General features: G+C 37.1%; 1 protein-coding gene across 2 annotated transcripts in view; it reads right to left on the bottom strand.

The window, feature by feature from the left end:
• The window catches only part of FIGN (fidgetin, microtubule severing factor), a 127,136-nt gene extending 110,768 nt beyond the window's left edge, over nt 1-16,368 (bottom strand). Inside the window, exons 1-2 of one of the 2 annotated variants that reach the window (XM_039242018.1) lie at nt 16,211-16,368; nt 15,261-15,430 (exon numbers count right to left, since the gene is read on the bottom strand). In XM_039242018.1, the coding sequence (XP_039097949.1) occupies nt 15,261-15,285 (25 nt within the window). In that variant the 5' untranslated portion in view covers nt 15,286-15,430; nt 16,211-16,368. The remainder of the gene's footprint in view (nt 1-15,260; nt 15,431-16,210) is intronic. The other variant, XM_039242019.1, reaches the window with a different exon arrangement.
• Between the last annotated feature and the right edge of the window lie 279 nt (nt 16,369-16,647).

Raw genomic sequence — 16,647 nt, 5'->3', positions numbered from 1 at the left:
ACATCCGGCCCCGCAGCCCAACCAACCGCCTTCCCATAATGAAATGCTGGCTCCCTTGTGCTCCTGCTTTGTCCAAAGGAAGCTCAACTGAGTGTTGCTATTTACTGGCAACAGTATAATCCACTCATTTGGTCTTGTTTTATAAAATAGAGTTAACTGCTCTATGTGAAATTTCTGCACAGCAGATGGTGACCAATCATTATTTTCCATTTGTTTAGTTTCTAGTAAGAACAAGAAAGACTGTGGAATGGCAATGCAAGGAAAACTAGCAGCCTGCCTGATAACCCAACCAGCGCCAGAAGACGCATTAAAAAAAAAATCACTTTTATCACATAGTATATCAAAGCTAAATATAATTTTGAGGAATGAAGGGAGGTTATTCACCCCATCCCCGTCCACAAAGGAAAATGCCATTTGAATAATTTATTTTATTTCTTAGTATAAAATCCTCTAAGATTTAGCCTCTCCATTTTTTTAAGTGATCAAAGTTTCTAGAAGCAACTTATTATAACCATTAATGTTTGTCATCACCCAAGCTGAAATCACTTTCCTTCCCTCTAAGTGGCCCAGTTGTCCAACAGAAAATGGGAAATAGGAGCCATTTGTGGACAAGTGCACATGCACAGAAAATTAAGCTGTAAATATCTGGACCAGGTTATTACTGGAATCTGGAAACATCTGGGGCTACAGAACAAGCCAAGCCCCATTTCCACAATGTCCAGGTAATTGCTTAAATGATTTATACCTTACCGTTTCTATTAAAAATGTCTTTAAAGAGAAACATTTGGAGGCTGGGCTCTGCAATAAAAACCGGTATCTGATTTCACTTGCACAAAAATCTTGTGAAAGATGCTACATTTCTTCAAGGACACGTGCATGAGTAAACCAAAGCCTGGACAAAGACTGGGCTGGAAGAAGGCGTGGTCAGTCACTCAAAGAAACCGATCCTAGCAGGAACGCAAATTGTAAGTGGCTTACTTGTGATGCATGTTTATTCTAATACAAATAACCCAGTTAAAAAATGATCTCCATGAACATAGGACAAACATATGCAAGCCATTTTCGGGTAAACTATATACCTTGTTACCGATCTGCAATTTCAGTTTTAACCAATTGCTCATAACCCTTGTTCACTGAATCTTCAACTAAATATCTTGCCAAACATATCCCCTAAGGGACAAGTAAGTACCGCCTCCCTGATAGACCTGGGCCACTTAGTTTGGAATCTGGAGTGAGATTTAAATCAGCTCACTTAGATGGTGTCTTTATGAAGCTACCAACTGGCCCCTCAGAATGAGAGAGCTGGAAAGGCTGTCATGTTTCACGGTTGCTCTGCTGAATAAAAACACATGCATGCACACACATGCGCACGCACACTCACACACCCAAAGCTGTGAAACAATTTTACGTTTCATTTTAGATTTTAAAGCAAGAGGAGAAATTTAGCTTCATATTCTTCAAGAACTGCCACATCTAGGCCTGATAAAAAATTCAGTTACCGACAACTTTCAACATGGCTTATGAGGGCCAAAAAATAAATAAATAAATAGACTATTGATCACAGACTTCTAACTATGGCTCGTATTTGGTGGCTACCAACTTATATTACTGCTCTCTCTGGGGAATCACCCAACTTTCCTTTGGGACGACTAGAGGAATAAAGGCCGATATTGGAGGCATGAAGGATCTGCATGGATATTTTTATTTAGTTTAAAACCTCACAACTTCCTGACGATATACCAGGTATAATTTGAAGCTATGCCTTTTAAACCTTCCCTTGGGTTAGTCTGGTTTGTGGAAAGTTACCGTCAGATGGACTTTCATCAGTTCATAGTTGTTACTCTCACTCTCATGGATTTTAACTTATATTTAAGCAATTTTCTCTTGCTTAGTTTATCGAATGGTTTCCAGAACACCAGAGGAGCCGATTTAACAAAAGAACTAAACAATGTTTTAGTCAAACGGCAAACATGCTTCTGCTACTTTTCAAATTGTTTCAAAATCTTCATTATTCTACAATGTATTCTCTTCTGTACTACTGAAGCTCTCTGCTAAAGACGAACGTTTTCATGCAATTAACCAAGTAACATTCGTCCACTGTCTTTGTAATAATCCAGGTTGAACAATCAGCACTGCAGATATTTTCTGCTATATAGAGTGTATGAGATCAACCTAGATTTCAATATGAAGTGGTAAGATAGCATCTAGAACTTTTCAGATCTGAAGAGCCCAAATTAAAAGACAACTAGTGAGCTTTCAATAAAGGTTATAGGTTTCCTTAGCATAACTGTGTTTTTAAAAGAATGACAATAGAGTCTTCGTTGTCTTTTTTTTTTTTCTGATTTCCTTCACAAAGGTCAACAAGTGCTTTTCTCTGGTATATCCATCTTTAGGTTCAAATACACAAATATAAAATAGAATTCTTCTAAAATACTGTTGACTCATTCATTGCAATTTCAACAATTTGATAAAATTGAACTTCCCTTAGCAAATTCCGTAATACTATTTGTTATAACATTAATGACAGCTATGAGAAAGAAACTGACCCTTCGTAAGCACACAAATCTGACTGGCAATGCAGAGAAACCACTAGATGACAGGGTCATTGGGTGTAACCCTAGATAAACTACTCATTACCCAGTATTTAGTACAAAATAAAGGAATAGTGTCAAACACTAAACATAAAGCAAAAAATATGTCATTTAAATAAGATGTTAACCAATGACGTTCCCAGGGTCAATGAAACTTCTCATGTCAACTACAGATCACCTAGTTTGCACCTTACATCTTATCACCCTAAGTACCATCATATTCCCAAGGAAATCCCTCTTGAGTGTTGCTGGGGCACATATTTGAACTCTGCTTATTTATCAGAGAAAGGACAAAATAGAAAGAAACGCCTTAGGAGGTCTGATTTCCTATGTTCAACCAAAGGATGAATAACCAACTGTCAGTGAGCCCTATTTTGGCAAGACATGGATTTGGAAGTCTCCTAGTCTAGCATTTTATGATTCTGTAGCCTCAGTTTTTTTCTGACTTCAAACACACAAGGAAAAAAAAATACGTAGGGCATAGTGATTTGAAGCCATTTGTTACTACTTTATAATCAAAATAGGCTATGGATTTTTGTTCTGTAAGATTTTTAAAGAGATCATTATAATGTTCTATTTTTATAAAATAGTTTAAATACTCTCCTCTCCAGATATATGAAAATAGAATAAGTGATAGTAAGCTCCTTTTTAGGCATATAATTATAAAACTATTTTCCAGGGTTAGAAAGTCTTTCTTTGGTAATTAAATTACATGAAGACTACAGAAATTTCACTTTTTAAAATGAAATACACAATTTTAATATATCTGTTCTTTAAATATTTTTAAAAGTATTTTCCAATTTTTTAAAGTAAGATTAATAAAAGATTAACCAAGTGACAGTCTCTTATGCTTTAATCAATTCAATTCACCAAACATTTATTGAACACATAATATAGGTCTTGCACCATACCGGAATGTTGAGAAGGTTAAAAAAAAAAAAAGTGAATTAGATGTGCTCTGCTCACAAGAAGTTTACAGTTTCATAAATGAGAAACCAAATGCCTAGCAATCTACATACAGTACAATAGAGTTGATGGCAAACGATCGAAAGGAGATTTGTTTTTTAACAGTGCTTAGGGAATATCAAGTAGATATCGAAATGAATCCTGATTAGGGTGGATCAAGAAAGTTTTCACAGATGATGCAACATCTGAGTTAGATATCAAAGTCCTGACAGGATTTCAACAGGTGGAAAAAAGCTTTCCAGGGAGTAAAAAGAAGATGAATAAGGCCTAGTTAGAGATAAAGCAGAGGAAAGATGGAATTGCTTCCAGTTTGATCCAAATTTCCTACTGATCTGTAATTTATATATATTTTTAAAAGGATCTGAAGTCCCTAACTCCACTACTGCTTAAATTAATCTGCCTGTCAGTCTATTTATATCTCTTGCAGGGAAAAAGCATTGGCTAACTAATACCCATCAACTCTCAAGACAGTAGAACTGCTGACACATTTGCTTGCAACCAATTAGTAAGCATATTTAATGAATGGTTACCATCCCCCCCTGAAGGGCTTAACAGAGTGATAAATGGTCCTTGGGCTTCCTTCATTATTTCCAAGATACTTTCTGTAGTTTCTTAAAGAGAAACAAAAAAAAAAAATCTTTTTTTCATTGGCCATTGGCCACTAGCAAGTTTCCACGTTACTCAAGTTCACTAGTCTGTGACCAATCAGTCATGGAATCTATAGAACTGGAAAAAAAAATCTTAATCGTCATTGGATCAACTCTCCTATTATGAGAAAGTAAAAGGAGGCTCAGAGAGGTTGAGTGACTTACCAAGGGTCACAAATATGACAGACTCTTGGCTTCTGCCGGTACTTCTTTATACCATTGTCACTTGCCTGACGTACTCTTAATAGCATAGTGGCAATGTTTTTTAGATTCTTCATAGATTGTTGTTGAGCTTTAGCCAGATGGTGAACCATCTCCAGTACATATCATTAGTACATTCAATTCTGAATAGATTATCTCTGATTTTAGGTCTTCCAACAGGAATAATGATCTTTTTAAGTAGCGAAAAGGTTAAGATCTCATGAAATGGGTAAATTTTACATTTAGAGAAGAGGTTCTAAAGCTCAACTTTACATCAGATTCATTGGGGGAGCTTAAAAGAAAATGGGCATCTCCGGAACTTCCATTTACCTGTTCTGAGGTAAGGCCGTGGCAGGTCTGTTTGTTTATTTTGGGTTTGGTCAGGAAAAGATAACTAGCACAGACTAGATACAATATTTATCCTCAAACTTTGCTCAAATCAAATCAAAGCATACATCTACTTTAATAATCAGAACACCGGTGATAGCAATAAATGCATTCTTTTCCAGAAGAAGCCTGAAAAAAGATATACCCCAACTCTCAATGGATTTCTCATTGGTAGCCTATCCAAATTGAGTATGTTGCTGGAGAAAAAGAGTCTAAGAGTAATATGAATCATCCTTAAAGGCATGTATAATTTTTACACTTTTTCAAATTATGAGGAAAAAAGAAGGGGAATAGCTCCTTTAATTTGTGATCACAAATCCCATATATTCAAGATTTGATACAGAATGTGTCATTTTTAAAGAGGGAAATACAATTTGTTTAGATTGGAGTTCTGCATGCTATTTAACCTGCCCTAGTGACTAATTCCTAATATATGACCAGTTTTCCCACATCATTGTAGTAGGATTTGATTTTTTAATTGCCAATATCATTTTTAACAGGTCACATGACAAGAGTCATAACCCTTAGCTTTCCTCAACAACTTCCCTCATTTATTTCCCTTTAGCTACTTCCCCATTCCTGCCTCGTGTCCATGCCAAAAAATGCTGCCTTACTTCCTCCCACCACACAGCTCAATATCCTCTTAATTAATTCAAACTACCTCCTTCTGGTGTAAATATCACATTCTAGTAGCTCAAGTGAAATCTGATTTTCCAGATGATCAAATAATAACCAGCCCTACAGATAAATACTAGAAAACAAAAACAAAACAAAAATGCAACTCATCAAAACAGTACCTAGATATGGGTAAAACTGGAGCCCAGCAGCACGAGAATGGAGGAGACAGCAAGGTCCCTGGCAAATTTGCAAACAGCAAGATAGGTAGAAAACCTTGTTCTCCCTGGCCCCAAGCACAAAGACACCTGCAGAGCTGGTGGTTAGAAATTAGAGTTAAATACAAAAAATACATGCATTTAGGTACACATGTGCATTACGATGATACATTAGCGATACCTACCATGATAGCATAGGAATGGCGGCATGCTCGTATAGTAAGGTAGGTTTCAGAGAAATAGAATTAGACGGGGGTAAAATTGTGGACGTTTCCCCATCATTATAAGCAAATCTGTACCACATGTTGTAGGGTTCTCACTACATATTTTTCAAGACAAACAGTAGAAAAGAGTTTCCCCTTAAGGTCGTTTCACTTTGATCTTAAAACAAAATAAAACAACACAAAAATAGAACAGCCAAGCGAAACAACCATTAACGAATTTATGAATTCATTAAGGACTTATTAAAAGAACAAAGCATGATAAAGAACTTCCAGATTAGATTTTCCCCCTAATATTTCAACTGCTTAAATGTTACTGATAAAGATTTCATGCTCGTGTTAAAAAAAATCCCAAAAGGGATTTTGCATATGCATATGTACAGAATTTTTCTCTTTCTCAAGAGACACTAGCTCAGTCTCAATATCCACTTCTGAGTAAGATTCTTCAGTGGTACTATCTTACCCATCGTAAGTAAATTCCTATCGGGGACTAGCTGACTGACTGGTATTCGTATAATTACATAAAACGTGTTTTTCCAATGAGGGAATCCTTAGCCTTAGTACATTTGAAATCTTCCCATAAAAAGAATAAGTACTGTTCATGTAGGAATATAAAATTCTAGAGGTGGTGATATTTTTTTCCCTCCAGTTTGTCAGACAAAGATATAGGTCACTCAGGGTCTCAATGTCTCCACTTGGGTCTTAATCAGTATTCCCGTCAAAAATGTTGCTTAATCTTTGGAATAATGCAAATGAAAATCTATCTTGAAAGACTTTTGCACCAACACTCTTGGCATAGGATGCCATGATCCAGGCAGGGGATTAGACCCACATCTTTTGTAAGTTGGGCCTAAAATTGACTCCAGATTTGTGACTCATGAACAGAAAGTCAGTTTTAATATAGATACGCTTTAAAGAGGAAAAAATGGCTATTATTCTTAACAAGTTACATATTGGGTATTATTCTTAAAAATGACTCATAAAATATCTTTTTAAGTACTTAAAGTCATGAATATGTTCTACTCTCTTACCTTTGCTTGAATACAGTTTTTCATTTCCAGGAACGGATACATTTTCTAACTAACCCCGTTAACCTAATTACTCATAAAGAAATACCAAAAGTGTCCCTGACATCGATACTTTCACAAAGAAATGTATCTATGCACATGCACAGAGCATATTCCATTTAGATAATCAAAACTGTAATTTTTATTTAAAAGATTCCTTTTGATCCATGTAATTCCTAGCAGTAAAATTTATCAAAAGCACTTAAAGTTTGCAAACACTAAAAGTGCCCTATCTATATCTTTATTTCTTCACTCATATACTTAAAACTCAAAAGTATTAACTCCTAGGCTTAAAACGAATAAGAGTATTCTGTTTATTTAATGGTCTTTGTTTGATCTTAAATGGGGTTTGTAATGAAAATGCCTTCAATCTGAAGGGAACCTTTTATCCTATTCAGAATAATTATCTTGTAAGATTAAAATCAGTGAATCATACTTAATTAAGATTTATAATTTAGCATCAGTCAGGTATATGATCTAAGAGAGTTTACAATCTTAACTTCAGTTTGACATGGAAAGGGGAAGGAAGTGAATAAAAGGGAAATAAAACAGTTATTTGGGGCATTAACGATGCACTATATTGTCACACATTTACCCAGATTCCTGGCTTAATCCCTTTTAAGGCCAATCATTTATTGCAAAAATATAATATTGTAAAGGATAGGAGTACGGCGGGAAAAGAAGGGTTCCGATTTAAGTTATACTACAGATTTTATAGGTAAGTTACAGAACCCTCCACAACATGCATGCTGGCTAGCCACCTATCAAAACATGACAAGTTTATAATGCCTTTCATGCAAAAAAATTCTAAACTGCAGGGTGAGTTTATAATTAAATGGGACACTGTTGTAATAGTTATTTTCAAGCCTGCATTCATCACCCATCAGCCGCGAGAGCAATGCCTTGTGATTACACGGGGCAAAGATTTTTCTTCTTCTTAGAGGGTTTCATCTGTAGTACTTCTCTCTACAAAGTCTAGCAAGACATCCAAAATTAAGTTCAATTTTTTTTTCTTTCTCAGAAATATCTTTAAAGCCTCCCACCTTCTCCCCGGACTTGGACTACAGAAGAAAAAAAAAAAGAATAGTTACTTTTCCGAGGTCTTTGATATTTCCTTTCCTGGCAGAGTCATCTGATGTGAGAAATATCTTTTGAAAGTAAATGGTGGAGCTTGAAGTGCACTCAGATCCATTACTTGCTGGACATTCCATCGGATCTTGGTTTTGATTTGAAAAATGCCGCTTGACTTCACAATTTAGTTTTAGGTTTCTCAATATGGAGCTTGGTGTCATTGAGAGGCATCTTGGGAAGCAACAATGTCAACGTCCCGTCCACCCCTCCACACGGTGTTCAAATCAAAGGAGAAAGGGGGTCCTACCTGGTGACTCTATGATTCAGGGAAAAGGGGGTAATTTCCTTCCAGCTTCAGAAACCAAGTTCACAATTGGCATATAACATACCACACGGCTGATGTCACCGCATGGTAGAGTTGCTCTGCATCTTTAACACAGCTGTCACCACGTGTTTATATAGCTACGATGCCACTTTCTAATGTCAAAATATCAATGCTGCTACTGTTGTAACAAGGTAATTATTTTTGCGTTTCTCCCTTTTGTCTGAATGGCACTCAGTGAGCTGTGCTTTTATTTCTCACTGGTCAGGATTTTCTGTATATTGAGATAATTTAGGGTTCTACACTAGAAATACTGATTTTACTTGTGCCTTAAACCAAGGTGGGTTAGTGGTGGCACACGACAACAGAGAAACTCCCAGGCTTTTGCTACAAATCCTTCCAAAATGTTCCCACCCAACCATTCTGAGCCTGGGAATACAAATTTAAGTAGGCACCTATCCACAAACAATGCCAAAACACAGGGTTCCTTTTAAGAATATTTGCACAAAACTCCATGGGATAGATAGGGAGCACATATCAGGCAAAGGGCAAGATGAGATAAAGGCAACTCATTCTGTCACCAACTCATATACAGAAAGAGCAGAAGATACCTAATGGTCCATTTACCATTGATTCTCTTACTAAGTGACCATCAGTACATCTTTAGGCAGAGGCACATGGAAAAATTGTGGAATAGTCAGTCTCTAAGTAGGAAACCCAGTGACTTCCACAAAGCAGGCCCTCCATGGAAGTTTGTACTGTGAAGGCAGGGCTAGCTTCACTGCCCTACATCCTATGCAGGCTCATGGGGTCCCACACAGAAGGGTCCCACAGTTGGTAGAATGCTCTGCTGTTTCTGTCTGGAATGTTTAATAAGTTTTGAACAAGGTGCCCCACATTTTAGTTTTGCACCAAACCCCAGAAATTATGTAGCCAGCCCATGCACCAATGCATGTTGATGGTAAAGGTAACAAAGTCAAAAGAATAGTAAAAAGTTTACAGTTACATCTGGAAACCCATAGCTTCACAGGACACTACTTTTAAAATTTCATTTTGAATGTTACTGTTTCCACGAGTGATATCTCCTTATGAACCAAAGCATGGAAGTAGAGGTCATTTATTCTCAGATGAGTTTACGGTCATATGAATATGGCAGTTAATCAATTGTCAGTTGCTTAAAAAGCATCCAATTGACATAAGCCAAACATTACTTAGATCTGGGGGAAAAAAAGATATTTTCCTTTTCTTTTTTTGGTGGGTGAAGAAAATGCAGTTTCTGTTCTCTTGCCAGCAATATGTCCATAAGTAGGATGGAGTAAATACGTACATTACCAGCAGAAATCAACACTCATGAGAAAGGAACTGAGTAAAGGTGTTTTCAGTATGAAAAAAACATTTTTTAGGTATTTTTACATTCTGTATTTTGTAGTAAGAAAACATTTTTTGTAAGCCATATAGCACTAATAACTTTTCACAAAAGCTACTCTTGACTGAAAATGAGAACAAAAGTCTAATAAGAAGCAAATTTCCCAATATTATAAAACAATACTTTCTAACCAAGATTTCTCAACATAAAAATATAAATACGTAAGCTGGGTTGCAGGGTAAAAAAAATAACTTTACCCTTGGGCCTCCAGAGAATAAACCATGCATACATACTACTTTCAAGATGTATCGGTTTCAAAAACGATAGGCAGAGGGACACTATAAATGCTTTGTGAAAGTCATAGTAGCTCAAATATAAGCAAACATATCCACTTATACATATATTTAACATAAATACATCTTCACTGAAATTCTCCTTTGAATTTACTGCTTCTAATATACCCTCAAACAACAGCCCACCATATGCAATGTTAAGCAAAGTGTCAATACTCCAGTAACAAGACAACAAACAGATTTGTTGCATAAAATATGTAAATATTATTAGCAGAAAGTGCCACACGATAGCTCATGTTTGGATGGGTTCTGATCACCTATCTTTTCTGCCGCCTCAGTCTCTCAGCCACGACCATCATCAACAGGTATCGTACGCATGTGCGGTGCTGAGACAGGGCTCCTGGGCAGACATCTGTGGTGCTGCCCCAAGGAAACAGCATACCCACCAGCTTTTGATTTGCCTCAAACTTATCAGGACAATTTATTTTTACCATATTCTTGCCTACTCCTTATTTCCACTATCTGCATTTCTTGCAACAAGCACCTTTCAAGTAAAATTGCCACATGAATGATAACATCAAAAATACCAACAGATCAGTAATCAGCAATCATGTCAAAGCAACTCTGCTTGAAATTTCTACCAGAGGTACAGCAGCTAATGATAAAAATTCAAGGTTAGACCAAAAGGAAGAAAATTATGAAATCTAACCATGAAAAGCACTTGCTAAAGAAACATGTATTTTGTTTTATAAAAAAGTTTCATTTTTCATAGAGAAAAAAAATTAGCTGTAGTGTGCGTGAGACACAGAACGGGAAAGAGAGAAAGAGAGAGAGAGAGAGAGAGAGACAGCTAACTGAATTTTTAGACTTGCAGTCTTCCAGGCAGCACCCCTAAATAATTTCTAAGTTGAACTGATTTTAATGAAACATTGGCCCTTATATACCCCCAAAGAATTAAGGATTTTGAACTAAAGAAAAAAAATTGCCTTGTTTCGTGTGCCATTTGTTTATTCTGGCTTATCAATGACTCGAGATGAAAAAGCAGATATGCTGATTAATCAAGTCTTATCGATCAGTAACATAAGTCAATGTTTCATACAAATGTCTACAGAACAATTTCTCCCAATCAAGAATTTATCAATCAATTTAAATTCTTGGTAATTAAATCTATTAGCTCTACGACAATAAATGTGGTACTTTATAAAAGTAGTGCGTGAAATTTGTACTCAAGAATTGATTGATCAAAGGCAAAACAGCAAACATTTCTATTAACCACGCTTCTAAGAACAAACTGTAAAATACAAAACATAAAAGCCTGCAATTGTTTCCAATATACCTAGCAATTCTGCTGATTTCGGACCATTAAAACTGATTACTTAATTAGGCAATCATTCAAGGCATCTAAACACTCACAGACAAAAATAGGGAGTCATTAGCATAGCGGTCTTCACCTTGAGATGAAAATTCCGAAAAATGCTGCAGGCCCATAAACTTTCTCGGGATCTGTCCTCGTGCAAGCATGAAGCAAAATATTAAAATCCAAAAGCTAACAACCAAATCAGAAAAAAAAAAAAAAAGAATTAACCTCTAATGATACCACTTATTTGTCTTTTCAGGTGGCTAATACTTTAAAGGGTCTTAGAAATGTCAAGTAATAATACAGATAGTCTCTGTCAATTCCTGGAAGCGTTACTTTTCTCCCCTCTGGTCATACTCTTACACTATCTATAAAATCTGCTCTCTTGTATGTATATCAGAAGTAACTGCCTACAGAAAGGTTTTCAAATTTCCTGCCTGACATGAATAAAAACAACAAAAAGATTTTCTACTTATGAGGAAAAAAAATTAAAAGCCCAGTTACTAGACACTCAGCCACTGGAGTCTTTAACTAAAGGGGAAAAAAAAAAAATCTCTGTTTCCACTCAGAAGGTACCAGAGACAATTTTAAGAATATCACTGATTCCATACAGTCAGGAGAAAGAAAAAGATTCTGTTTTCAAAAAGAAAGAAAAAAAAGAAAAAGAAAAAGAAAAAAAATGTTCCTCAAATAATGCCAAAGAGACCCTATAAACTATCTTTTTTAGGAGAAGGGAAAAAGCAAGCCAACTCACAAACACAGCTTCCAAACAGAAGTCTTACCCTCTTCCAGGAAAACAACAATGAGACTTTATTACCCTGCTACGATTCTTTCATTTCGGACATGATTAATTAGCAAGTATTACTCTTCCCAAAACTCCCACCACACCCTTCCTGGTCTGTCAGCCTAGTTGTTGATAGATCCAAATGCAGGAGTAAGTGGCCCACAGCAGTAGAAGACAAGAATCCAAAAAGTATTTCAAAGAAGGAACACTTCTCTCATATCTTTGCCTCCCAAAATGAAGCAGGCTGCTTTTAAGGGCTTTCACGAGGGGGAAAAAAAAAATAAAATAAAATAAAATAAATAAATAAAATGTAATTGGTCATTTTCTTAACAATACCTTTTAAAATCTGAATGATGCATGCAACATATTCAGTATTGAAGCCTACATGGCCTGGTTAGCGGGTTACCTACCTATATTTTTAGGCTTTTAAGTCAAGAGACTTGAGTGAGTCCATGTAGTTTACGCTGATAACCACCCACATGCACAACTAATAAACAATAAAGATGATGTGAGCAAGCATGTTTGGGGAAATGGCTTTTATAGAAAAAAATCTTTCTTTCCCAAAGAAAAGCGAAAATGTCACACATACAATGATGCCAGGAAACAGCAATAAAGGACTAAAAGAGAAGATGAAAGGAGGGCAACCCTAAAATCCGAATGAATGAAAACTCGGATTCTCTGCACATTGTTCCAAAACACCGTCTCCGAGTAATTTTCCCTTTAAAACGATCTATGTTCAAAACGTCCATGGGAATGAACCAAGAAGCCAGCTGTAACTGAAAGTACTCTGCACATATAACAAGTATCAGTTGATGAAGGCTAGGCTTTCCCCCTTCAACCTTTCAACTCTCAGGTCCAAAAAAACTTCACCCATAGTACAGTACTAATAAGTAGATCTTGTTGATTCCAGGAAACATTTTTTTTTTAATCTATTCTGGTCATAATATCTTTGCTTTTTTCCCGTTGTATTAAATTTAGGATCAAAAACATCAAAGCAGCTACCACCTCGGACCTAACTTTTAGAGAATCAATGTGACAAGGCAGTCCCTGATAGATGTTTCTCTTGATAAACGACTTGTTCAAAAGAGACATTGTAGCTTTCATTTCCTGACCACAACACACTTTTAATTTGCAACAGCAGAGCTGCCAGAGTGTGAGCACTAGCCCACTGCCCAGCCTTTTAGGTTTGTAGCTCTGGTGCCTTTAGGCCACACACTTGAGACAAACAAAATCTAAAAATAATCAGAGTAACAGAATTACAAAATAGGAGCCACTAATGCCACTTTATACAGAGACACAAGTGTCTACTTTATAGACAGATAGACAGATATAAACTTTTCCTCCTCAGAATTCTGGTGTGTGAGAAGGCTCCTGAGTGACCATCATTTGCACAGCAAGCATTTAAACCCAGAGAAATAAATGATGTGACTGTTATTTAATAGTAAGCAGAGACAGGGGAGGGGGGCAATTTACACACTTAAATCTGCTGTTAAATGTCGTGAATTATATGACTGCCTACCCCAACGTGTTTTTTACGTATTACTGCAATGATTATTATTACTACTACCCAGAAATCACCTTTAAGTATCAATACGGTGAACAGTCAAACCATCCAATTTCTGCTCTCAGCACATTGTCCGGGCTCCGATTTAAAATTTATAAATGTAATATCCTCCTCATCACAGGCAGCAGCCCAATCTGCTCTGAATATATATTACAGCTTTAACATCACAGAGGGAAATCGCCCATCTGGCAATCCCATTCGCTCCAACAGCTCCGGGGGAAAAAAAGCTGTGCTCTCTCCTCCTTAAAACATTTCTCAGGGCAAATTATGTGCATCTAAAATAAACAGTCTTCTTATTGATCGCTTCAAAGTCAACAAGTTCCAAATGCAAAATTCAAATCCTTTCTATCGTGTGAGAGCAGTGTGTGTTTAGCTCAATAGTCACCAGAGTCCAGCCAGAAGTGTGTGTCGCGCAACGGCTCTTGGACTGCCTTTCCTTGTATTCACATTTGTGTTATGAGAGAGCAGGAGCCTCGGCCACATTACAGTCCCCTGGCAGCTTTCCCCACCGCTATTTCTTTCTTTCATATTCTCCCTTTCCTTCTCTCTCTGCAGGATGAATACATGGTGGTGGGATAAATGTAAACAAAATAATTTTTAAAAACCACACACACACACACACACACAACAGCAATGAAAACCAAACCACTATAAAATGGACATATCCTGTGGTTATGCAAAATACTTTTAATATCTTTTTGTTGTTGTTCCCTCCTCGTCTTAATTGAATATCACAAAGTGTACACACGGCATGGTCACAAGAGCTATTGAAAAGCCCTTCTCACTCCATTTATCTGACCTTTCTTTTTTTTTCCTTTTTTTTTTTTTTGTGAAGAAAGAGGAAAGAGCGATTTCAAACAAAGTCCATTTCAGTGCTTGATTATTTAATTCTGTCACAGGTTAAAAGTAAAAAGTGCTGACAGGCGGACAAGTGAATGGCAAGGTAAAAGAAAACCACCACTGTTTCTTAAAAGGCATTAAGGACTTAAAGCAATCAAAATATCTATTTTTTATTTTTATGCAAAAGATACCCCTTCACTCACTCACCCCCCAAAAAAAACACACTCGGGAGAACTGATTACTCCACAAAGTGTAAACATCCAGAGAGCATATAGTCAAACTGCATGAATAGGTTGAGAAAAAAAATTTTCATCCAGCTCTGTGTGTACACATATATATATACATATATATATACTTTCATTAGTAAGCAGTCTTTCCCAACACTCCCGCCCTCTCCCCTCTCCACCCAGCCTCCTCCCCAAAAAACCCCACACTGAGTTTAACTAATTTACATACCATTTGACTTCAGCGCTTATATAGTGTATTACTAGTAACATGCAACTTTGGGATTACTGCTAAAACCGATAAAAGTGTCCTCCAGTAATCTATTAGTCAAAACTGAAATATAAACAAGTGATAGCAAAAGCAAACAAGCATTTTGACAGATTAAAATATACATATATATATTTAAAGGAATTATACATCGTAAGCATCTGCTTCCCAAGGAGAGTCCTTAATGGTTTTTATCATGCTATTTAATTTGTCTTTCCTATTTAGATGCAAAGGTAGTAAATTCCAAAACTGACGTACCATAAACACTGGTGCTACTGATCATTTCTTGCTGGCAGCACAAAAAGCTGAATTGGATTTCTCACAAGCAGGAATTCCAAAGGTTGCTTTTCATTAAAGCCACTTTTCCTCTCAGCTATCAAATGTCACTGCCTTGAAACGTGGGCCCTTTCGTCAGGTATTCATTTAACCTACATGCATATAATTAAGGGGGAAAGCAACATCAACAAAAAGGGGATCTCAGATCACAGGAGAAGAAAGAAAGGAAAAAAAGCACATGACCAGGAATGCAAGTCCATGTCAATTTCACTCACTCCCATTGAAACTAACAAGAGCTCCGGGGAGGACGGTAATAGGATCAGTGGATTGTATATACCATTAAATTATACATCTTTCTCTCCCGTTCCTTGCCAACAATACGCCCACCACGCTGTACCCCCTCCAAGATGATGTGCTTACATTTTTCTGCAACCGATCTTCTGACATTTTCCCGTTCCCCCAGCCACGAGACTGTAATTTAACCTCAACTTTTTTGTGTGAGCAAGATTCTTATTTACACTTCTTATTTACTTAGAAGTTAGTTCCCGAAGAAAGTCTAGCCCCACCCTATGGCTCCGCTTTCTTATTTTTTTTTTTATTTTTGAAGTAAAAAGATAGTAGTAAGTAAGCCCAATATAGCGGAAAACGAGATTCTTGCTATCGCGAACTCTTAATCCAATACTATTGTTACAATGATTAAGCAGCAAAAATATGCATTATAATGTTTCAGGGCTACTTTGTACAGAGAAATTAGACAGCAGGTTGGCATACAGAATAGAAGCGAGTGCAAATCAAATTTAACGTGTACGGCACAACTCGGGGATCTCTTTTTTGGGGGGATCTTGGATTTATTTATATTCTTAAAAAATAAAACAAACAAAAAACAAAAACAAATTTAAACAGATGGTAGAAAACTACGAAGCTCCTCTTACCTGAACGCGCGGAGCAAAAACCCGATAGGTTAGCGTAGCATCGATCCGCTGTGTTTGCTGATGAATGGAAGCTAGGGTTAAGTGAAGGTGCCTATGATTTGAAATCATTCCAAGTTTTTGAAGGGAAGACGGACTGCAGCCTCTGCCATGTTGGAATTTCAAACCCAAAACAGCTGCTTGGAAGGAGCCAGCATGCCAGAGGCTGGGCGCAGGCGCAGAGCGCCGCCGAGCCAAATTCAAATCACTTTCACACTAAGAGCCAAAGATCAGTTTTCAAAGGAGAGAGGGAGAAAGAGACGCAGGCTGCCGAGAGGGAGAGGAGACGGGAGGCAGTGGCGAGAGGCGGGCAGTGGAGAGAGACGGGCAGCGGGAGCACCGGGAGGGAGAGGGAGAGGCGCACGGAGCCCGCGGAGCTGGAGGGGGAGGCAGGGAGGCGG

Source organism: Hyaena hyaena, unplaced genomic scaffold, assembly GCF_003009895.1.
Source record: "Hyaena hyaena isolate Hyena2069 unplaced genomic scaffold, ASM300989v1 scaffold_207, whole genome shotgun sequence".
Taxonomy (NCBI): Eukaryota; Metazoa; Chordata; class Mammalia; order Carnivora; family Hyaenidae; genus Hyaena; species Hyaena hyaena.
This window is presented reverse-complemented; position numbering and strand designations above follow the sequence as displayed.